General features: G+C 45.8%; 1 protein-coding gene across 2 annotated transcripts in view; it reads right to left on the bottom strand.

Annotated features, from left to right (window-relative positions):
* SPTBN4 (spectrin beta, non-erythrocytic 4) overlaps positions 1–24,830 on the bottom strand; it is a 114,568-nt gene that overhangs the window by 71,238 nt on the left and 18,500 nt on the right. The window contains exons 3-17 of one of the 2 annotated variants that reach the window (XM_073549274.1): positions 21,419–21,570; positions 20,991–21,164; positions 20,322–20,413; positions 20,154–20,234; positions 19,125–19,240; positions 17,302–17,414; positions 11,243–11,430; positions 10,754–10,871; positions 9,427–9,585; positions 9,041–9,343; positions 6,824–6,974; positions 5,460–5,773; positions 4,303–4,862; positions 3,123–3,260; positions 1,753–2,509 (exon numbers count right to left, since the gene is read on the bottom strand). In XM_073549274.1, coding sequence (XP_073405375.1) covers positions 1,753–2,509; positions 3,123–3,260; positions 4,303–4,862; positions 5,460–5,773; positions 6,824–6,974; positions 9,041–9,343; positions 9,427–9,585; positions 10,754–10,871; positions 11,243–11,430; positions 17,302–17,414; positions 19,125–19,240; positions 20,154–20,234; positions 20,322–20,413; positions 20,991–21,164; positions 21,419–21,570 — 3,416 coding nt within the window. Of the gene's footprint in view, positions 1–1,752; positions 2,510–3,122; positions 3,261–4,302; positions 4,863–5,459; positions 5,774–6,823; positions 6,975–9,040; positions 9,344–9,426; positions 9,586–10,753; positions 10,872–11,242; positions 11,431–15,121; positions 15,188–17,301; positions 17,415–19,124; positions 19,241–20,153; positions 20,235–20,321; positions 20,414–20,990; positions 21,165–21,418; positions 21,571–24,830 lie in introns of those variants that run through there. The other variant, XM_073549275.1, reaches the window with a different exon arrangement.

Genomic DNA, 24,830 nt, shown 5'->3' with positions numbered 1-24,830 from the left:
AAAGGATTACTGGGACCGGAGCGTGGAGAGAGGCAGGATGGCTGAACGGGACGTCGGAAGGTGAGAATAATATATTTTTTATTTAATTCTATTTTTTACAGGATGGCCAGCGATGCCGGGCGCTCGGCATCGCTGTGCTGATCGCTGGTGAAGCTGTCTGTGTGACAGCTCACCAGCGATCACATAGCGACTTACTAGCGATCCTGACACCTTGATATCGGTGTCGGGATCGCTGGTAAGTCGCTTAGTGAGACGGGGCCTAAGGGACAGATATAATGAAGTATCATTGCAAGATCAGACTACACAGTTTGTTCGTAGTCTGTTACCATGGAAATGCATAGGTTTGTAAACGAGCTGCAAGCTCTGAAAGTTAGAATATTTTTAGTAAAGACTAGTACTGGTGAAGTGAAGTTACCTTTATTTTTCATTGTGGATGAATTGAAGAAATAAAAAATTAGTTGTGAAGGTGTGCCTGGCTGATAAATATGTTAAACGATCAGGATGCCCCCCCCCCCCCACTGTCTGTAAGGTTGAGTGCACACGGTGCGGATTGTGCTGCGGATTTTTCCGCATGGATTTGCAGGTAAATCTGCAGGTAAAATGACCTGCGGGCTTACCCTGTGGTTTTCCCCTGCATTTTGACACCTGTACAATGGAACAGGTGTCAAACCGCTGCAGAATCCGCAGAAAGAATTGACATGCTGCGGATTTAAAACAGCAGCAAATCCGCGCGGAAAAATCCGCAGCATGTGCACTGCGGTTTTTAAAATCTATTATCATTGTACTGTACATTGCTTGCGGATCTGCAGTGGATCCGCACAGGCAAATCCGCTGCAGATCCGCATCAGAATCCGCACTTTGTGCACATACACTTAAGGCCCTGTCACACACAGCGAGATCGCTGATTTTGTGACGCCACAGCGATCTCACCAGAGAGATCGCTGTGTGTGACGGGGATCAGCGACCGGGTATCGTGCTTGATCGGCCTGGGCCATTTTTTGATCGGTGGTCTCCCTCTGTCCAGCAGGCATCGCTGCGTGCGGCAGCGAGAGATCAGCGACGCTGGTTTCTAATGTAAACAGCGGGTATCCAGGAGCCGCGCGGCTCTTAGATACCCGATGTTTACCTTGGAAACCAGCGTGTATGCCGGTTTCCAAGGTAAACAGCGGGTATCCAAGAGCCGCGGCTCCTGGATACCTGATGTTTACATTAGAAACCAGCTTGCTCGCTGGTGCTGATCGCTGAAGGGGCTGTCTATGTGACAGCTCACGAGCGATCAGCCTAATGATGTCCCAGCGATCCCATCCATGTCGGATCATTGGTAGGATCGCTGGGACATCGTTACGTGTATCGGGGCCTTTAGGCTGAGTGCACACTGCAGGTTGTGGCCTCTGGACAAAGGCCATTGTCTGCCGGATGGATGCCTACAACATAGTTCTGCCAACAGTAATGTGCGGGGGGGGGGGGGATAAGGACTCAACATGTCAGATATCAGACTACCAGACTCAATGAGGTCAGCTGCCACCATAGAATGAGTCCATGAGCCAGCCATCTAAAGTGAATTGGGGGCCTTAGCTTGCTTAAGCTTTGTTAGGGCCTGAAACAAGTGCTGCCTCCATATTTTTCCTTCTGTTCTCTCTGCTGGATAAATCAGATGTGAAAAAATATTTTATAGCAGCCTCCATATTCAGATACATGATTAGCACATATTGCTTTTTCCATTGTAATGGATCATGGAGCTGCGTGTCTCACCTGATTGTTAAGGCAGGCCTCCGCTTGTTTCACATCTCTCAGGAACAGATGGAAGATGTGGGACTGGACCAGGACCTCCCTTCTGTTCTCCCACATCTGGTTCAGCTTGTTCCAACCCACTTCTAGCTTCTGCAGCCATTGCTGAAGGGAAAGGTATGGGAGGTCGGCTTCCTCCAAGCTGAGAAGATCACTGACCGCCTGAATCTTGTTGTAGTCCTCCTCGTATCTGTTGATCTCTTCTTTCAGGGAGGCATGAAGTCCTAACAGCCTCTCCGCCTCCGACAGGTTGGACGGCAGCTCTTCGGCAGCCACCGCAGTTTGTGTTTTGACCAACCAGGTGAGGAAGTTGTCGAGGTCCTGAATGAACTGCTGAAGCTTACTGGCCACTGTGAGGGAATCCTCGCACCCCTGCAATGTTCTCTTAAGAGCATCCCATTCACTACTGATCTCCTCAAAGTGCACCAGCACCTCCATGGCCTGGGTAGGGTGGCAGGAGGCAAGAACTTCTGCATCCTGCTGTAACTGGACCAACTTGGGTTCAAGAGCCACCAACGCGGCCTCCATGTTGGAGAGCTTCCTCTGCAGGGCAAGAACCCCACCCAACTCCCCGCTGCCACATTGGGAGGTCTCCATGGACTTCCTCTTCTCACGGATCTGTGACTTTACTTCGTTGCATTCTAGGAAATAGTTCTGTAGGCGAAGGACGGAGGAAAGCTGTTCCTTCCTCTGCTCCACCAGTTCCACAATACGGTTCCACCTGGTCAAACAGAGTAGTGGTAAGTACATAAAAACTCACAATACAAATAAAAATATTACAATAAATGTGGTGTTAGGTAATGTAATATTCTCTTAAAGGGTTACTTGAGTACTGCTTGTAAAAACAACCACTTTTGCAATTTACTGTTTCTTAAAATTTGCAGCCGTTTGAGTTATTAACATTTTTTCTTTTGTTTACAGCTTGTTGCTTAGGGAACCGACCACCGCTGCTATTCATGCAATGAGCTGTAAACAAAAGAAAAGCCTTAAGATCTCAAGAACGGCTAAACATTTTAATAAGCAGTAAATTACAAAATCGCTTGTATTTACAAGCGCTGTCTGACACTAACCATATAAGATGGGCATGGGCCCCTTTAATTGAGGTCACAATTGAATTTTTTCGGTTTAGGTGAAGTTAGGCTTTAATATAAAATGTGAGACACCTTGGTAAAAGAGGACATGGTCGGTCGCGCTCATTAGATCCCCACGTAACAGAAGATTACTATAGCTCGGCCACCTCCGGTACATATCACCCATCAGCGGATGCAGTGTCAGGAGCATTAGAAGTGACAAGATAAATCTGCGAGTCGCTCCTTATATAACAATGTCCTTACCTGCTGTTTAAGTGATCCTGACAGGCCCGGACCTCTGACGAGCTGGGATGTGCCCCCTCCAGCAGCTGCTGCACGATTTGATTGACGTCCAGGACGCGACCCATCAGGCTGTTCATCTCCTGGTCCAAACTCTCAAATCTAAAAAAAAAAAAAAAAAAAAAAAAAATCCATCAAGGACAAACCAGAACTTGCAGTATTAATCCAGACTGGGATATCAAAGACACCCAGACATTTTGGGTAGTGTAGAATTGCAAAAATTCACCAAGAAAATATGATTTTTCAATGAGTTTTTGTAAATGAACTTGAAAGTGCACTGGGGGCGTCAGTGTACTCTGAGTGCACTTACACCCCCCCATTGCACTTTCAGGCTAATTCAATGTTTCTTAGCACAGGCACATCAGATTACTACAAAATGGCTATCATTCTTACTGCTGTACCAAGACCTAATCAGACATGTCACTAAAATCTTTACTGACAAGTTTCCTTTCAGCACAAAAAGAGGGAGAGATTTTATTAATTTCTGTCCATAAGCAATCCTCAATATTTCCATGACTATCGGGGTGGCCTTGTGTTAATCTAGAATCTTAGTCTAATATGTAACCCTCAGAGTCATGGAAAAATATAAATATTACCGCACTGGGTCTGTAGCAATGTAGGAATTATAAAGGTTGCATGGCTGAAGCTATGGTCATGGGGTTTTTCTGAGTATTGCATGAGTGACTGTAGAAAATGTCAGGTCAACTTTGCTACTAAAATCAGTGAAACGAATGATACCCTTTTTATAGTAATCAGATAAGCCAGCGCTGAGAAATCAAGATTTAAAGCAAAATGTAAATGAGCCTGGAAGTGCGTGTTGGGTGTGTCGATAATCTGAGTGCACTGACATGCCCCCAATGCAGTTCCAGGCTAATTAGCATATGGCTTTAAACCTTAATTTCTCAGCACTGGCACATCGGATTACTACAAGTCAGGTATCATTTTTATTGTTGTATTAAGACCTATATATACTAATTTCAGTAGCAACATTTTCACAAACAGGTTCTCTTTACACACAAAGAGAGAAATACCAATCCATGTGGTTGTAGAAACCCTCCTGCATACAAATTTACATTTCATATCAAATCTACATGACCAGGACAGTGTATGGGTTAATTTTCTGGGTACCCCGTGGAGTCCTCACCTGTGCTGGATGACCTCCACGTCCTCCAGTCTCTGTGGGATCTCCATCTTCACCAACCATTGCTCTTTCTCATCTATCCACACCTCGCAGGAGTTCACCTCCCCAAACATTTTGTAGACATCTAATGCGTCCTGCAGCCATTGACTTCGTAAGGAGGCAACTTCCACCACCTCCCCGTACAGCTGCTCCACCTCCACGATGCTGATCTGTACATCCACCTGGTCTCGGTACTCGGCCCCCAACTCTGACAACAGTTTTCTCAATCCAAGCACGGTGGCTCTGTGCTTCTCGATCTCCTCTGTGGCTGCTCGATGCTTCTTCACCAAAGATTGGGTGGAGAACTCGTCATGTCCGAAATCATCGCTGGATACTAGGCGGTAGGTGTCCTGCAGCCACCCAGCCAGCTCCACTGTGTCTGCATTGAACTGGTGGAAGCTGGAGGCCTCTTGTAGCTTCAGGTGATGAGTGTTGGAAGCCTTCTCAAGGTTTTCCCATTTCTGCTTCACCTCCTGCATTCGCTGGCGAAGCCCGATCATTCCTCTTCGCCTTTTTGTTAACACCTTGATTACAGAAAAAGCAAAAGATAATGATCATATTATATGATCATCCACCCGGTCCTATCAATTTCATCAATATTAGGCCGGGTTCAAACGAGTATTTCATGGGACTGCAATGCCCAAACTGACCGGGGGGTCTCACGACCTGAACTTGCAGCATCAAAGAAAGATATGAGGTTGTAAGTTCGGGTCAGGAAATCTGCTGCCAGACCGGGCATTGCTGGTATGAACCCGGCCTTAGTGGTTTCTGGTGTCTGACCCGATCTACGATCAGCTGATTGAGGGTATCAAGAGCGCAGTACAGTTTATAGTGGCTATACCTGGTACTGCAGCTAAAGAATGGATCTGAGCTTCAATACCAGGCACAGCAGCTAAAAAAATGTACGTTAATGCACCTGGTAAATACTGAAGGGGACACAGTGCTCCGGAATTAGACCCAAACCAAACTAACATGAAGACAGACCATCAATATCAAACAATGGATGGGACTCCGATTGGCCGGAATGTTAAGAGTCGAACCTCCGCTGATCCAATATTGATGAGCTATCATAAGGATATTAAATCCTTGAACCACCCCAATAAAACAAGCAGTGTATTCACCTGCTCCCCTTTTTGCAGGGTCTGTTGCAGCATGGCAAATCTCCCTCCGATCTCCCCCACCAGAATCTTGTGTTTACTCAGCAGTCGTAGGACACTGCTCAGATCCTTTCCATAACTTTGTGGGGTTGCAAGAATCTGTTCTTTCTCTCGTATCCATCCCTCGGCCTCCTCCACTTCCTGCAAAAAGCACCAAAGACGCTTTGATTCTTCCAGCTCACCCCGTCGTTTCTCTGCCAGCTGCCGTAGTCCTTCCAGACAGCTCTTAACGTGTTCCACCCGGTTGCAGATGATCTGGGGGTCACAAGGCTGGTAATCTGTATGACATAAAGTGATCACTCAATAGGCAAATCATTCTGCACATGCATCTTATCGGGTTTCTTCTTCTATATAGTTTACTTTTTAGTAGATGTCTTGTTCAGATATGTCAAGTGCTCGTAAAAAAGACAATTGGTGCTACCTGCAGTCTTCATTATACTCCTGATTGACCTTTAAGGGGTTGTCCACTATGTATAATGATACCTAAAATCCATAAAGGATTTCTAGGAACGCTCATTCATGAAAATCTTGCAGTTAAAACAGGCTGCCGATCACTTGACGAACGAGCAAAACGATCATCGTTCTCGGCAGGGCAGCGCACTGTGTAAACAGGATCTGTGCTGTCGAGAACAACGTCTGTGCAATCAGTACGCAGATCTTTCATCTAATGCTGGGTCGGCCTGTGTAAGTATGCTATTAAACGACCACAAATAAGGTGGTTCACTTAGTGTCCCAAGGTCATCAATATCACAGAACTTGGCAACCCCTTTAATTTATATGAGAAGTGGACTGTCAGAGGTAGGTCACCTGCTCAAGACTCACTATTTAAGCCCGCCAACAAGCAAAAAACACAAATATTCAGCCATCCAATGCAAGATCAGTTGTCAGATTGATGCCGATTATCTTAAAGGGATTTGTCTGTGATAAGACAACCCCTTTTATATTGCTCATTGTACAATGTGGGATCCTAAGGATTGGATTTGGTCAGGGATGGCTTTGGTGTATCAGACTGCCCTCTTGTGGGGAATAAGAATATGGCATGTATATATGACTTGCAGAAATGGTACATATGTTATTCAATGTTTCGGAAGTATCAGATGGACATATAACTCAGAGTATTGCATCGCAATGTTTGGACTGGCCGACCCGAGCATGGAGCTGCATAGAAATACATGAACCTATCATGCTGGGAGCTGGAGAGCCAATGGAAGTCCGAGCATTGCATTCCTCCTCTGAGTTATGTGGCCGTCTGACTCTGCCCTTACTTTATAATAATAATAATAATAATAATAATAATAATAATAATTTATAATAACAGTTAAACTCACCGGAGAACTGTGTGAATTTCAGAGCAGATTGGTTCAGGGTGTGGACTCTCTCCGTCTGAGCGGCGATATCCGCCTCCTGCAAGTTGTGTTTTTGAAGAAAATCTTCCACTTCCAATAGATGTTTTCCAAAATCTTTAGAGGACAGGGGAACCTGGGGAACACAGGGAGGCATAGACATTTGCGTAATCCCCCTTAATGCCTTCCAAACTACACATACAGTACAGATCAAAAGTTTGGACACACCTCATTCAAAGAGTTTTCTTTATTTTCATGACTCTGAAAATTGTAGATTCACTCTGAAGGCATCAAAACTATGAATTAACACATGTGGAATTATATAATTAACAAAGTGTGAAACAACTGAAAATATGTCTTATATTTTAGGTTCTTCAAAGTAGCCACCTTTTGCTTTGATTTCTGCTTTGCACACTCTTGGCATTCTCTTGATGAGCTTAAAGAAGTAGTCACCGGAAATGGTTTTCACTTCACAGGTGTGCCCTGTCAGATTTAATAAGTGGGATTTCTTGCCTTATAAATGGGGTTGGGACCATCAGTTGTGTTGTGCAGAAGTCTGGTGGATACACAGCTGATAGTCCTACTGAATAGACTGTTAGAATTTGTATTATGGCAAGAAAAAAGCAGCTAAGTAAAGAAAAACGAGTGGCCATCATTACTTTAAGAAATGAAGGTCAGTCAGTCCAGAAAATTGGGAAAACTTTGAAAGTGTCCCCAAGTGCAGTGGCAAAAACCATCAAGCGCTACAAAGAAACTGGCTCACATGAGGACCGCCCCAGGAAAGGAAGACCAAGAGTCACCTCTGCTGCGGAGGATAAGTTCATCCGAGTCACCAGCCTCAGAAATCGCAGGTTAACAGCAGCTCAGATTAGAGACCAGGTCAATGCCACACAGAGTTCTAGCAGCAGACACATCTCTACAAAAACTGTTAAGAGGAGACTTTGTGCAGCAGGCCTTCATGGTAAAATAGCTGCTAGGAAACCACTGCAAAGGACAGGCAACAAGCAGAAGAGACTTGTTTGGGCTAAAGAACACAAGGAATGGACATTAGACCAGTGGAAATCTGTGCTTTGGTCTGATGAGTCCAAATTTGAGATCTTTGGTTCCAACCACCATGTCTTTTTTTCGACGCAGAAAAGGTGAACGGATGGACTCTACATGCCTGGTTCCCACCGTGAAGCATGGAGGAGGAGGTGAGATGGTGTGGGGGTGCTTTGCTGGTGACACTGTTGGGGATTTATTCAAAATTGAAGGCATACTGAACCAGCATGGCTACCACAGCATCTTGCAGCGGCATGCTATTCCATCCGGTTTGCATTTAGTTGGACCATCATTTATTTTTCAACATGACAATGACCCCAAACACACCTCCAGGCTGTGTAAGGGTTATTTGACCAAGGAAGAGAGTGATGGGGTGCTACGCCAGATGACCTGGCCTCCACAGTCACCAGACCTGAACCCAATCGAGATGGTTTGGGGTGAGCTGGACCGCAGAGTGAAGGCAAAAGGGCCAACAAGTGCTAAGCATCTCTGGGAACTCCTTCAAGACTGTTGGAAGACCATTTCCGGTGACTACCTCTTGAAGCTCATCAAGAGAATGCCAAGAGTGTGCAAAGCAGTAATCAAAGCAAAAGGTGGCTACATTCAAGAACCTAGAATATAAGACATATTTTCAGTTGTTTCACACTTTTTTGTTAATTATATAATTCCACATGTGGTAATTCATAGTTTTGATGCCTTCAGAGTGAATCTACAATTTTCATAGTCATGAAAATAAAGAAAACTCTTTGAATGAGAAGGTGTGTCCAAACTTTTGGTCTGTACTGTATGTGTGGATTGTTTTTAATTTTTGCAGCAATATGAGATTTGATTTTCTAGAGGAACATGTTGCCGTAATATATATATAAAATATGGTCTTCAAAAACGTGGATTCTGGCTGCCATGGAGTAACGAAGTGGACACCAGATCGGGGTCTTACAAATCTTTTTTGCTCATCTCTAGGTGGGAGTTCGCTGTTTTATTAAAGCATCCATTTTCCATAGCTCATGTTGGCAGAGTGGCAATGCCCGAGTGATCACCTTGACATAATATTTACAGCAATGAGGTCCTCACGTACTATTACATAAGGTGAGGGAAGGGGTTAATCGGCACTGATTTCACACTGATGACATGACCACTTAACTAAATCTGACCGCCACGAACCTGCATCTCATCCATCCAGTCTATCATGTAGACCATTTCTTGGAATATTTTCTGCAGTGCCAGGTTTCTCTCCAGTCGCGCCCTCCTGGAGCTGAGCAGCTCTTTCAGCAGGTTCCACTGTCTCTGGATGTTGTCCTTCTGAGCGGTTATCCGGCAGATATCATAGTATCCTTCAGACTCCATCTCCTGAGCCAGGTCCGCCACCACCTGGATCCGCTCTTCATAGGAAGAGATATCTGCCTCGATGGCTTCGTGTTTTTTCATTGCAGCCTCCACAGCAGAGAGGTCGTAACCAAAATTATCCTATCAAGTAAAACCAACAGACAAAATTTAAAAAAGTGTGATCGCCTCTCATGATTGCAAACTTACTACCGTTCATGTGTTACCTGCGACACCAGACGTTGGTTCTCACTCAGCCAGGCCTCCCTCATGGCGGCTTTCTGATCAAACCTTTGGGACAGTAGTTCTAGCTTCTCTTGACGTATAAGTTCATTCCGAAGAGCAACCTCACGCTCATGTTCTGCCTTCTCCAGCTGTGTCCAAGCCTAGGTTATACCAAATGGATCCAGGATGTCACAATCACTGTTGATTACCTGCCGTTTAAGGTGACTTTTCTGAATAGGCTGTTACAACGTGTGTTTATGAGGAGTAACAAACGGTCTGGCCATTATAGGATTTGTATCTTGTATTTTTCCCAGTTTAATTTTCTGTTTTCTCTGAGCTAATGGGATAAGACTAGCTTCTATAACATCTCCCATACAAAGCCATGAGGTATTCTGGTTTCCCTGTCACTATGTAGCACAATATACTACGGTACTGAGCAGTATAACTGTGAATACAGCTCTGGGTTTGAGATAAAAGACTTACAAGAAAGCAACATACTAGCAAAATCTTCCCGCTATTAGTCTGAAATAGAGTTCTAATATTGTATTTTTGGTGAAAGAATATACATATATTTAAAGCATGCAAAAGTATAAGAAAAAATGAATTAGAGAAAAAAGTTAGACAATACATATATCCCAAAATGGCCTAATAAAATACTACTAATTCCACACAAAAAAAAGAAAATAAAGACTCCAAAAAATATGGTGATGGTTTTTAAAATGTAGATATGAAAATTAATTAAAAAAATTACAGCTGCAATCACTTCCTGAACCTATACAAACCCAGAAAATAACAGGGTCCCCACCATTGTGTCCCCTTCATTGCTTTCTCGCTGCATAGGAGCATTTGTGTCATCTTTTTGCATACTTTTTTTGTGTTTTTCATTTCCGCCTTATTCTTTCTTTTCATTTGCAGCTTTTTTAACTTCTATTTTATACCTGTTTCTTTTTTATGTTCGTTACTATTGGCAGAGATTTCAGGGTTTCCAGATGTTTGCGACCGATTCATAGTTTGGTGCTTTTTAAAAAGTTTCTAAACTTTTGCGCAAATATACTCCAGTCCCATCCGGAGTGATTTTATAATATGCTTGTATTTTTTGTGTGCACATGTTGTCACAGAAGATGCTCAAGAAAAGGTCCCTAAAAAGGCTTTTAGACAAAAATAAAGAAAATTTTTGATTTTGCATAAAATTCATGAACCGCATTATGCCATTTTGAAGAATTTTGCGCAAAAACAAAAGTCGATAAATTATATAAGACAACTAAAGAACGTGATGCGAATAATGAATCGGGCCTTAAATGTCATCATTCGGACAGATACGGAACCAACCTTGTTAATATCTGAGATGTTCTTCCCCTCGGATGGCACATACAGTTTACGTTTCTCTTCCCTCATTTTACTGCGAATAGAGAATAGAAGAACTTCCAAATTCCCCTTCTCCTGAAACCTAGCGAAAAAAGTAGACAATGGATCCAGTGAGCAGCACGATCCCTACAATTACCTACAATCGCTCCTAAACATTCCTTGTCATTGTCCAAGCAAAAGACTAAAGTCACATCAATGGCAGCCAATTGTGTCTGAAGATGCCCATTCACATTAGATCAGGGGTGCACAACTTTTTCTAGTTTGATGACCACATTGCCAGGTTGTAAAATGCTGTAGTAAAGCTTAAAGGAAACTTGTCAGGGCCACATAAAAGTAAGGACAGATAAGCCTCCCACATATGGGTTTGAGTATGGAAGAGCTGGAATGTAGAGATGTCGGCCAAACGAGCCGACATCTATCCTAGCCATGCGGCCACCTGAATACAGCACTCACTTGCATGGTTTTTCTGTGGTGCAGTACGTGGTAAATGCCTGAAGCTGCTGTTGGACACCAAGCAAAGAGTTGGCAAACTTCTGGTTTGTGATGATGGCTATGGTTCTCTCTATCCACTCTAGAAGTTCTGTTGCCAAAACCTCATATCTGCGGATATCCTTCTCAGTATCGATTGCCTGGTCCAGGACCTGCAGAGAACCAATGGCGAAGATAAACTTTTATAAGATCATGGAATGCAGAATTTTAGTACAAACATAAGATTATTAATCAGCGATAAAATGCCACAAGCAGCAGCCTACAGGGAAAATTCAGAGATAGTCTACTGAGAAAAAGTCCATGCCTTGTCCCCCAACCATGTCTGTTTGGACCTTGTGCACTGGGGACAGTCATGGGGCACAGAAGAGGGTCTTCCCCAAACTGTTCCCACAAAGCTGGAAGCTACAATTGTCCACAATCAGGGGTGGATTAAGGGTAGCCAGGGCCCGGGGCAGTTCAGACTCTGTGGGCCCCCCTCGTCACGTGACGGGGGTCACGAATCGTAGAGCCACACTCTACATAGAGAATAATGGGGCCTCCAGCACCGACCTCCACCCGCAGAGCCGCACTCTACATAGAGAATAATGGGGCCTCCAGCACCGACCTCCACCCGCAGAGCCACACTCTACATAGAGAATAATGGGGCCTCCAGCACCGACCTCCACCTGCAGAGCCGCACTCCACATAGAGAATAATGGAGCCTCCAGCACCGACCTCCACCCGCAGAGCCGCACTCCACATAGAGAATAATGGGGCCTCCAGCACTGACCTCCACCCGCAGAGCCGCACTCCACATAGAGAATAATGGAGCCTCCAGCACCGACCTCCACCCGCAGAGCCGCACTCCACATAGAGAATAATGGAGCCTCCAGCACCGACCTCCACATAGAGAATAATGGAGCCTCCAGCACTGACCTCCACCTGCAGAGCCGCACTCCACATAGAGAATAATGGAGCCTCCAGCACCGACCTCCACCCGCAGAGCCGCACTCCACATAGAGAATAATGGGGCCTCCAGCACTGACCTCCACCCGCAGAGCCGCACTCCACATAGAGAATAATGGAGCCTCCAGCACCGACCTCCACCCGCAGAGCCGCACTCCACATAGAGAATAATGGAGCCTCCAGCACCGACCTCCACCCGCAGAGCCGCACTCCACATAGAGAATAATGGAGCCTCCAGCACCGACCTCCACCCGCAGAGCCGCACTCCACATAGAGAATAATGGAGCCTCCAGCACCGACCTCCACATAGAGAATAATGGAGCCTCCAGCACTGACCTCCACCTGCAGAGCCGCACTCCACATAGAGAATAATGGAGCCTCCAGCACCGACCTCCACCCGCAGAGCCGCACTCCACATAGAGAATAATGGGGCCTCCAGCACTGACCTCCACCCGCAGAGCCGCACTCCACATAGAGAATAATGGGGCCTCCAGCACCGACCTCCACCTGCAGAGCCGCACTCCACATAGAGAATAATGGAGCCTCCAGCACCGACCTCCACCCGCAGAGCCGCACTCCACATAGAGAATAATGGGGCCTCCAGCACTGACCTCCACCCGCAGAGCCCCACTCCACATAGAGAATAATGGAGCCTCCAGCACCGACCTCCACCCGCAGAGCCGCACTCCACATAGAGAATAATGGAGCCTCCAGCACCGACCTCCACCCACAGAGCCGCACTCCACATAGAGAATAATGGAGCCTCCAGCACCGACCTCCACCCGCAGAGCCGCACTCCACATAGAGAATAATGGAGCCTCCGGCACCGACCTCCACCCGCAGAGCCGCACTCCACATAGAGAATAATGGAGCCTCCAGCACCGACCTCCACCCGCAGAGCCGCACTCCACATAGAGAATAATGGAGCCTCCAGCACCGACCTCCACATAGAGAATAATGGAGCCTACAGCACTGACCTCCACCTGCAGAGCCGCACTCCACATAGAGAATAATGGAGCCTCCAGCACCGACCTCCACCCGCAGAGCCGCACTCCACATAGAGAATAATGGAGCCTCCGGCACCGACCTCCACCCGCAGAGCCGCACTCCACATAGAGAATAATGGAGCCTCCAGCACCGACCTCCACCCGCAGAGCCGCACTCCACATAGAGAATAATGGAGCCTCCAGCACCGACCTCCACATAGAGAATAATGGAGCCTACAGCACTGACCTCCACCTGCAGAGCCGCACTCCACATAGAGAATAATGGAGCCTCCAGCACCGACCTCCACCCGCAGAGCCGCACTCCACATAGAGAATAATGGGGCCTCCAGCACTGACCTCCACCCGCAGAGCCGCACTCCACATAGAGAATAATGGGGCCTCCAGCACCGACCTCCACCTGCAGAGCCGCACTCCACATAGAGAATAATGGAGCCTCCAGCACCGACCTCCACCCGCAGAGCCGCACTCCACATAGAGAATAATGGGGCCTCCAGCACTGACCTCCACCCGCAGAGCCCCACTCCACATAGAGAATAATGGGGCCTCCAGCACCGACCTCCACCCGCAGAGCCGCACTCCACATAGAGAATAATGGAGCCTCCAGCACCGACCTCCACCCGCAGAGCCGCACTCCACATAGAGAATAATGGAGCCTCCAGCACCGACCTCCACCCACAGAGCCGCACTCCACATAGAGAATAATGGAGCCTCCAGCACCGACCTCCACCCGCAGAGCCGCACTCCACATAGAGAATAATGGAGCCTCCGGCACCGACCTCCACCCGCAGAGCCGCACTCCACATAGAGAATAATGGAGCCTCCTGCACCGACCTCCACCCGCAGAGCCGCACTCCACATAGAGAATAATGGAGCCTCCAGCACCGACCTCCACATAGAGAATAATGGAGCCTCCAGCACTGACCTCCACCTGCAGAGCCGCACTCCACATAGAGAATAATGGAGCCTCCAGCACCGACCTCCACCCGCAGAGCCGCACTCCACATAGAGAATAATGGGGCCTCCAGCACTGACCTCCACCCGCAGAGCCGCACTCCACATAGAGAATAATGGGGCCTCCAGCACCGACCTCCACCTGCAGAGCCGCACTCCACATAGAGAATAATGGAGCCTCCAGCACCGACCTCCACCCGCAGAGCCGCACTCCACATAGAGAATAATGGGGCCTCCAGCACTGACCTCCACCCGCAGAGCCCCACTCCACATAGAGAATAATGGAGCCTCCAGCACCGACCTCCACCCGCAGAGCCGCACTCCACATAGAGAATAATGGAGCCTCCAGCACCGACCTCCACATAGAGAATAATGGAGCCTCCAGCACCGACCTCCACCCACAGAGCCGCACTCCACATAGAGAATAATGGGGCCTCCAGCACCGACCTCCACCCGCAGAGCCGCACTCCACATAGAGAATAATGGAGCCTCCAGCACCGACCTCCACATAGAGAATAATGGAGCCTCCAGCACCGACCTCCACCCACAGAGCCGCACTCCACATAGAGAATAATGGAGCCTCCAGCACCGACCTCCACCTGCAGAGCCACACTCTACATAGAGAATAATGGAGCCTCCAGCACCGACCTCCACATAGAGAATAATGGAGCCTCCAGCACCGACCTCCACATAGAGAATAATGGAGCCTCCAGCACCGACCTCCACCCGCAGAGCTGCACTCCACATAGAGAATAATGGAGCCTCCAGCACCGACCTCCACCTGCAGAGCCACACTCCACATAGAGAATAATGGAGCCTCCAGCACCGACCTCCACCCGCAGAGCCGCACTCCACATAGAGAATAATGGGGCCTCCAGCACCGACCTCCACCCGCAGAGCCGCACTCCACATAGAGAATAATGGGGCCTCCAGCACCTACCTCCACCCGCAGAGCCGCACTCCACATACATGGCTGCTCTCAGTGCTCTGTGCTGTGCGCACAGGATCTGTGATGAGGTCACAGGAGGGGAGGAGACAGGGGTCACATGATCGGGGGCCCTGACACCTTACCTCCTGTGATCTCATCACAAGCCTTTGCACGCTACCAGCAGCATCAGCGTTCACGCTACTTGTAGATGCTGCTGGTAGCAGAGCACATAATGCCGCCCCCACGGTCACTCACTTTTAGGTGGGGAGAAGATGGAGTGCCATTGCAGCAGCCAGCAGGAATGTGGTGGGGGCCCCCTTAGAAGCTCTTGTGGTGGGGGCCCCGGGGCTGAAGCCCCGCCTGCCCTGCCTATAATCCGGCCCTGTGCGGTGGCGGATTATAATGGGGCAATTTACTGGCCTGGGCTGTGGGCCCCTTAACCCCACTGGGCCCGGGGCAACTGCCCAAATTGACCTCATTATAATCCGCCACTGTCCACAATGTCTGGTGCTGAAGAATTAAGATTTCCTTTCACTGGAACTAAGGAGCCAATGCCGATCCCTGAAATCAATCCAACAGCATTATCCTTCCTCTATCAAACTGTATAGGGGGCACAATGCAGTCAGGTGGGTAATGTTCTGGCATTCACCAAACCCACTCATCCATCAGACGCCAGATAGAGAAGTGTGATCCATCACTGCACAGAATGTTTCCTCCAGAGTCCAGTGATGGCAGCTTTACACCACTCCATCCAACGCTCAGATTTTGCGTGGTAATATAAGGCTGCATGCAGCTGCTCGGACATGATGCTCCCGGCGGGGGAGCAGTGTTTGTGCTGATGTTATACCAGTGGCGGTCTGGACTCTGCAGTTATGGGGTCAGCAGAGCGTTGGTGACTTTTCTGCCCTCTGCTCCTCAGCACTCAGCCCCCCGCTCTGTAATGTTACGGGGTCTCCACTTCATGGCCAAGTTGCTGCTGTTCCTTCCACTTCTCAATAATATCACTCACAGATGATGGGTGGATATTTAGGAGGGAAGAAATGTAATGAACGGACTTGTTACCCCCCCCCCGGTGGCTCCTATTATAGGACCACGCTGGTATCAGTGAGCTCTGCACCACTGGTCACTCTGTCACATGATAGTAAAGGTAGATGGCATGGCAGGGGGATGGAGATTATACACCAAGGGGCCAGATGTTCTACTGCAGGGTGATATGGCCAGATGTCATACACCGGGGTTAATAGGACTGAAGGCAAAACTGGAATGTGTCCCAATATTTGTTAATTTGTTGAGTTTATCACAAACTTTGAATATTATCGGAGGTAGTGATATAGAAATATTCGCCATCTATGACTGTATTTTATGGTTTAATTTTAAATCAATCTTAATGCAAGATTTGTGGCAATGCCGAGGAGCTGGAAGACTGGCAGAATAGCATGAGGTGCTTGTATTTGGGCAGATACACAGAGAAACATTACTTCTCAATCCAAAACGCCGACAACATGATTATCATTTATATTTATTGTATATTTGGGTGTTTTTTTGTTATACAAGACATTAATGGATTGTTTATATGTAACTGTAATATGTGGAGGTCTAACCCATGGTGACAACAAAGTCAGGACCCAATAGGCTCCAGTAGTTGGCGAGGCCTCGCTGCCTCTCTGGCTTTTGTCCACAAACCGCTCCATTTACCTCCAAGGTGCAAATGTAGGAACTCATTTGGGTTGTGCTGCTATTCTCTACAAAGCTATTATTAATTATTATTATTAATAATAATAATAATAATAATAATAATAAGCGCAGCACGGTGGCTCAGTGGTTAGCACTGCAGCCTTGCAGCGCTGGAATCCTGGGTTCAAATCCCACCAAGGACAACATCTGCAAGGAGTTTGTATGTTCTCCCCATGTTTGCGTGGGTTTCCTTCGGGTTCTCCGGTTTCCTCCCACATTCCAAAGACATACTGATAGGGAATCTAGATTGTGAGCCCCATTGGAGACAGTGATGATAATGTATGCAAACTGTAAAGCGCTGCGGAATATGTTAGCGCTATATAAAAATAAAGATTATTATTTATTAAGACAGGAATGAGCAAGAGAACAGCCGTATCCCGAAGGTGTATCCCATTCATGTACCATCTTATCCCGTCCCCATTTTGCTACGGTCACACTTGTGAGGACGTATAACTCACCTTTCCTATGCGCTTCCCCTCCACTGCTAACGCCTTCATCTTGGAGAAGTAATGATAAAAAGACACTACGTATGTGATGATGGATTTCTCATCTGGATTCTCTGTGTTAACATCTACAGTAAAAGAGAGGATATAGCATGACGACTAATAGTCTCTACACATATTGAAGCCTATAGCCCTAGCCACAAATGCGTTCTTTAAAAGGTTTTTACTCCCTTCTTCTAAGATGGGGAGATACCTTACTGATCACTGGGGGTCCAACGATTGGGACCCCCCAGCGCTTAGAGAACTGGACCCCCAGCACTTAGAAAACTGAGCTCTGTCTGAATGGAGTGGCGGCTGAGCATACGCATCACCACTCCGTCTCCAATAGCCAGAGGTAGCCGAATACAGCACTCTGCTTTTTCCCGTATTCAAGCAGTTGGAACCCCCATTATCAGAAAGTTATCCCCTTTTCTATGGATATGAGATAACTTTACTATCTTGGGAAAACCCTTTATATCTCTCAGTTCCCCAGGATCCTCCCTACGACATAAGGATACACATCTAGAATGAAAATATTGAAAGCCAAGAACATAGGAGGGAAGAGACTGACATACACTTACTTGTCCAGGCTTTCCTGCCTGTCTCCTGCAGTTTGGTTTACCATAGTAACTTGGCACGCATCTCTGAGCTTACAGTCCCCCATCTCTGGCAGTGGCATGCAACCCAAACGTTCAGGTAGTTGACACACTAGCCACTACTTCATATGATTGCCATGCTGGCCCATTTTGCAGTTCTTCCCTACAGGAAAGGAGTTTCCAGACATACCCACTTCTGCTATCCCACTGGTCTCTGCTACGTCACTGGACTCTGCTATATCACTATAGTGAGTCTCCTAACCTACTCAGCTCTGCTACAGACATATCCAGCTCTGTTACGTCACTTGCCTCTGCTACAACCCTTTACTTTGCTACCTCGCTGTGCTCTGCTACATCACTACAGTGAGTCTCCTAATCTACTCAACTCTGCTATATTCCCACAATAAGTCTCCAGACATACCCAGCTCTGTTACTCCACTGGGCTCTGCTATAACCTATTACTTTGCTACCTCACTGGGATCTGCTATATCACTACAGTGAGTCTCCTATTCTACTCAACTCTGCTCCATTACTACAATGAGTCTCTATACAGATCCAGCTCTGCCACACCACTGCCACTGAGCTCTGTTACAACCCTTTACTTTGCTATATCACTGGGCTCTGCTATATCACTACAGTGTGTCTCCTAACCTACTCATATCTTCTATATTGCTACAATAAGTTTCCAGACATATGCAGCTATGCCACACCACTGGGCTCTGCCACGACCCTTTACTTTGCTACATCGCTTGGCAATGCTATATCACTACAGTGAGTTTCCTAATCTACTCACCTCTGCTATATCTCTGCTATATCGCTACAATGAGTCTCCTGCCATACCCAGCATTGCTACACCACTGGGCTCTGCTTCAACACTCCACTTTGCTATGTCTCTGGGCTCTGCTACATCACTGCACTGAGTCTCTCGATCTTTTCAGCTTGGCCACATCACCAACTCTTCTCTACTGTGCTGTTTATTTGATTCTGCTTCTTAGGTCTCCTTTTGCTGGATCTCCACCATCCTTGTAATCTTACTAGGCTATTCCTAAAATTGCCGCCCAGCCTTCACAGCCTCTGTTGCTCCAAACTGTACACCTCACTGCAGCAACGTTATTTGTCTGAGCTGCACACCAATTGCTTTTCCGAACTGAGGGCTGCGATGATTCATTTCACCAGGTGAGACGCAACATATACAGCTCTCACCTTCGGGGTCCAGCAGTTTGATCAGTCCCAGCTGTTGTTCCGCTGTATTAAAAGCTTGCTGAAGGTTATGAGTAGCATTCGACTTGGCCAGCCTGCTGAAGTCAATGGTATCTGGTCTAATGACAAGAACACATTTGGTTAGGCTCACGTCGCACACTTCTCATATAGCAAAATGATATACAGCAGCAGTAGCGCTGTACAAAGCCCATCACCACTGATGTCAGTCCCAGTCCCAATGTTGCTCACGAAATAAGAAGAGGTTTATGAATCTCATCCACATGCTACAGGATGAAAACGGACCTGTGGTACAGTTTCTCAAATAGGCGGCATGACAATTTCTGTTGTGGGATTTTCAAAGCAGAGCAAAATATCGCCGGAAAATCTGCTTGTTGCATGCACGGCAGTGTGCACTAGTACCTACTAGGTCATACTTGCTAACTAGGAGAAACAGTTGTGGACTATCTTATTACTTAATAGAAAAAGTAAAGTCCAACCAACTCACTAGCTACACCGATCATATGATGTGTGTAAAGTGAGAAGGAACAAAAGAATCCAGCTTCCACCATCTAGTAAAAATTGGAGTAAACTTTATTAAAATAGAATAAGGCGCAAGTACAAAAACGCAGCGTGTTTCTGGTAGCTATGAGGAAGGATAATAAGTGTTGAATTTTTGTATTTGCATCTACAGTATTTCCGAGGAATATTTAATAATGCCTTCTCCATTTTTTCACTGGATCGTGGGAGACACATTTTTTTGCACCTATCGTACCACCTTTGGGCCATTTTCTTGCTCCAGAATGGTCAGACATTCCTCCAAGTAGGGGGAGACTAAAAAAAAAAAAAGCCGACCCCTGTACTGGGGTTTTGCCTCTGCTGATAAATGGAGCGGAGGTGCACATACTCGACCTCAGCTCCATCCATCCTTGGGATTGCTGACAGTCCCAGAAGTCGGACCCCCAAAGATCAGTATGTTCTCCTATCTATAACTTTTCATCTTGAGAAAAGTTATAAGTTAAAATATGTTTCTACCGATGCCTGTGGATCAGAGCACTGAATGCCAGCCCATCTCTCCAGCTGGTGGTAAAGTTCTGGATATTGACCTCAGGATAGCTGTAGATAGAAATAATAATAAATACATTACTATGGGATCTTGTAATAGGTCACTTATCAATTAGACAAAAAAAATCCAGAACGTACCCTGCTGTCTTCATCTGGCACCACAAAAGGAGGGCGTCCTTGGCTGACCTCGTCTCTCGGTTATCTTCAGTTTCTATCTTTATCACTTGGATCTTCCAAAAATGAAGAAATAGTGAAAATGTTCATAAAAAGGAAACAATGCAGTGACATAGTATTAATTGTTCCAGCAGAACTGAAGTCTCAATTCTGTGGATCTTCAGTTCCGGCAAAGTGACAACATGTTCTGCCATTCATTCTTGTAGAGTTGCAAGAGCTGGAAAACCACAGTTTAGACACCAAGAGTGCTTAGGTACATCTATGTGGACACACAGTTTTTTCAGACGTTCAAAAATGATGAGTTTTTCCACGTGAAAACTGTTTCTTTGTGAAGTTTTTCCATTTAGGGTCTACTTTGGAGCAAATTCCATCAGGAACTGCTTCAAATAACTGACATGTTTTTTCTTGTTTTCCCCACTAAATGCATCAAAATGGCACATGGGAAAGCATCCTAAAGCGCATACACACAATACTAAAAAAGGGGAATGGTTACACCCATGTGTTAATTAATTCACAAATTTCCAGGAGAAATAACAGAGGGATTGCACAATGCGGACAGTCCAGAAGGCTCTTTACAAATATACAATACTGACAATCAACACAATTTGTGTTCTTCTGAAATGTGCAAATTACCTGAAAACGAAGAATAATGGTCCAGACGAGGCCGAGCGTTAGCCGGTGATTCCCGTCTACAATATCATGGGATCCTACATTCTCTAAATGAACTCGCTGCTCCTTAAGAAACTGAAGAGCCTTGTCCACGTTTTCCAAAGAGTGAATCCTCATCCGGCCTCGTGTGGGTTTCGGCTGAGGGAAGATTACATTAATTCACTGCACTTGAAAACTTTATCTGAAGACTCAAAAAAAATATTTACTCCATGCAATCAAGGCCATTTAAGAACTACTACATATATCTACAGTATGTAAAACATACACGGCTGCAACAATGAAGCTGGACTCCGAGTCATGCTGCCCTAGGTGTTAGGTTCCTTTTGAGCTTCAAAAATCCATAAAAAAAAGATTACACCACCATTTCTAAATTCCCCATCACACAGTCGTACCAGCTGTTCCCCAGAGAGCACTTCCAGCAGTTTGGTAATGATGTACCCATCTCGCAAGTCACTGTACAGGTCATTCACGCGACAGGGAACTTTAGAGAGATGAGAATTCATCCACTTGGTAAATGTTTTCTTCTGCACGGCATCCCGTTCATCTACGGATTAAAGGAGGAAAAAAAGCTGAGAACGTATGTAATTATTAAACCAGATGTCTGATCAAGACCCCTCCACGCAAGCTTTATTCTTCTGAAACCCCCTAAAAATCATACCAGAGGGAAGTTGCAGCCGGTTATTCGTTGGGGAAGCTGAATGGTCAAATTAGTGCCAGTACAATGTAAGGGCAGGGCCACTTTGGCTTATAGAGGTGGGTTCCAAGAAGATCCCTTTCTGCAATTTCCATAAGCCCTATATCATGTAGTGTCAAGAGACTGTGGGCACCTACTCGATCCTTCGAACTAGGGACGCCCTAGTTTATCCCTGTCTCCCGGATTTTCCCATATGGCGGAGATGCAGGGGTCTTGTACCTAGCTGGGTGAGGGGCCGAAGTGTATAGGAAAACACTAACTAGACAGACAGGGGTACACAGAGATAAAAGAGAAGTACAATCATACAAATACATTCACTAAACAACAGAGTGGGAACAGGGGAGTTATAGGAAGGGGAAACTAAATGTAAGAGGATAAAGATAAATACGCAAGCCAACTCCACTCAGCAATCTCTAGAAAAACTCTCCAACTGCCAACTCCAAACACTGAACTTTCTCCTTCAACACCAAACCAGGAAGTAGAACTATCACTGGCATTTCCCAAGTGCCAGTGACGAGCATATATACCAGAGGGGAGTGGCCAACACAGAACAGCTAAGTCAATTCAGAATGGAGACCTCCAGGAGATCATCTGAACTGATTAACCATTGCCATGACAGAGCAAGGAAATCCTGCTCTGCTTGACAGGATGGTGAAACAGTTCTAATAAGTGCAGGAGGAGTTTGTGTATCCAAACACCACAACCTTCTGGCCCCTCTCTGTTGCAGTATCCCCATGAAAGTACCCACCCAATTCCAAGAGGGACCTCTGGAACCTCAGAACCAGGTTTATCTGGATGTGCAGCATGAAAAGACTGGACCAACCTGATCGCATGAACGTCAGACGCTGATAGCCACATTCTCTCCTCAAGACCGTAACCCTTCCAATGAATCAAATATTGGAGAGACCGGCATAACAAGAGAGATTCGATAATCTTCGCTATTTGGAATTCCAGATTCCTATCAGCACTGACTGGGGAAGGTGGTGGTGGAGATGGTTTAGAGGAAGCAATATATTTTTTGACAAGTGATCAGTGAAACACATTATGTATCTTAAAAGTGGGTGGCAAAGCAAGGCAAAACGCTACAGGATTAACAATGGCAACTATCCTATAGGGGCCAATTAACCTGGGTCACAGTTTCCAAGAAGGAAACTTCAACTTAATGTTCTTTGAGCACAACCACACCAAATCACCAAAACACACAGGGCAGGGCCCCATCAAGCGTCTCCGATCAGACATACTCTAATATTTGAAAGTATGTAGAAACTTAGCACTCAACTTAAGTATAAACAAGGCCTCCTGAAGAAGGTGTGTCCGAAACGCGCGTTGGGGCGGGCTCGGGGACCCTTGTTTTGCCTGCACTGTCTGTTCTCAGGTAATATCATTAATGACATGGCGTTTTTTTGCATATAACTTCTGCTCCTAATTAGGCATAATTTTGCAAACATTTGCTAGAAATATATGCTCATTGCAGACTTTGCTCAATTTTGCCATGTATATTCTGAGGAAATAACGGTTTCATGTCGTATATGACAATATTGGTATACTATTGGCAACATGGTGCCCAGGGTCCTAATCATGTGTTACCAATGATTTACTAGTACTTGCATGTTTTTTAGCTATTTGTTTCCTGCAATTCCACTTAATAAAATATTTTTCACTATGACCTTTAGTTGCCTTTTTGGATTCGTCCCTCCCCCCTTTCTCTATATGAGTTTTGGCAATTGGTCACTGACAGTCCAATGTTATAAATATATGTGGACATTAATTATGGTCACTTATGACATATTATTCATTACATTGTCTCATAGGATGTTTACATTTTTTTACACTAAAATAAATCACAATGTCCCCCTGAAGAAATAAATGAACCAGGGCTGAGGACCAATTGGTATAAAAAGATATATTTTTATTAACAAAGAATTAAAAATATTCAACTAGAGAGATGTACATATCAATAAAGGGACGTTATAAACCCATTGATTTTTCACATGTATCAACCACCCAAATAATACACCATTATCAAAAATAGTAATAAGTAAAAATTGCTGCACCTCACTTATCCTATAAAAACATCCACATGAATGCGAATACTATACAATGTGTTATGATAAATATCCATAAATCAATTAATAAGATAAGGGCTCTCAAAAATATATAACTACTGCAAAATGCCAAAAACCGCCAGTAATCTGGACTGTGTCGATTCCCATGAATATGTGTCAGCTGGGCAAATTTAATAACCATCTATATGGCAATGTCTTCCTTTTTTCGCGGTATATCAAACCGCTCTCCCCATATAAAAGGTGATTACCACCCTCTTTTGCGGTGTGGACCAACGTTCAAAGAAAAAACGGCCAGAATCCGCCTATTATGCATGATGACTGGCATAAGATATAAGCCCATACATCGGCATTATTGCAGCAATCATATAACAATAAGACAAATAATGTTATGGAGCAAGGCAGCCATTACCAGTGATCGACAAGGAGTCTCCTCGGGCGTCCCTCTGCCCCGACGCGCGTTTCGCTTTTGCTTCAACGGGAGGCATGACTAAGGAGGGGAAATCCCCGTTTATATAATCCTCTAACAAGCTGCAATCAATTACAATGTTAAAGTACCATGGCGCATGCCCAGAAGTAAGCACTCCAAACCATGAAAAATTCAACCCATAATATCACTTAAAGTGAATCGCTGGATCTTGAAGAACAGTATTAAATTTCCTACATCTAAGCGCTACAATAAATGAATGAGACTCCTTGTCGATCACTGGTAATGGCTGCCTTGCTCCATAACATTATTTGTCTTATTGTTATATGATTGCTGCAATAATGCCGGTGTATGGGCTTATATCTTATGCCAGTCATCATGCATAATAGGCGGATTCTGGCCGTTTTTTCTTTGAACGTTGGTCCACACCGCAAAAGAGGGTGGTAATCACCTTTTATATGGGGAGAGCGGTTTGATATACCGCGAAAAAAGGAAGACATTGCCATATAGATGGTTATTAAATTTGCCCAGCTGACACATATTCATGGGAATCGACACAGTCCAGATTACTGGCGGTTTTTGGCATTTTGCAGTAGTTATATATTTTTGAGAGCCCTTAT

Source organism: Dendrobates tinctorius, unplaced genomic scaffold, assembly GCF_039654945.1.
Source record: "Dendrobates tinctorius isolate UK_male_01 unplaced genomic scaffold, ASM3965494v1 ptg000158l, whole genome shotgun sequence".
NCBI lineage: Eukaryota > Metazoa > Chordata > Amphibia > Anura > Dendrobatidae > Dendrobates > Dendrobates tinctorius.
This window is presented reverse-complemented; position numbering and strand designations above follow the sequence as displayed.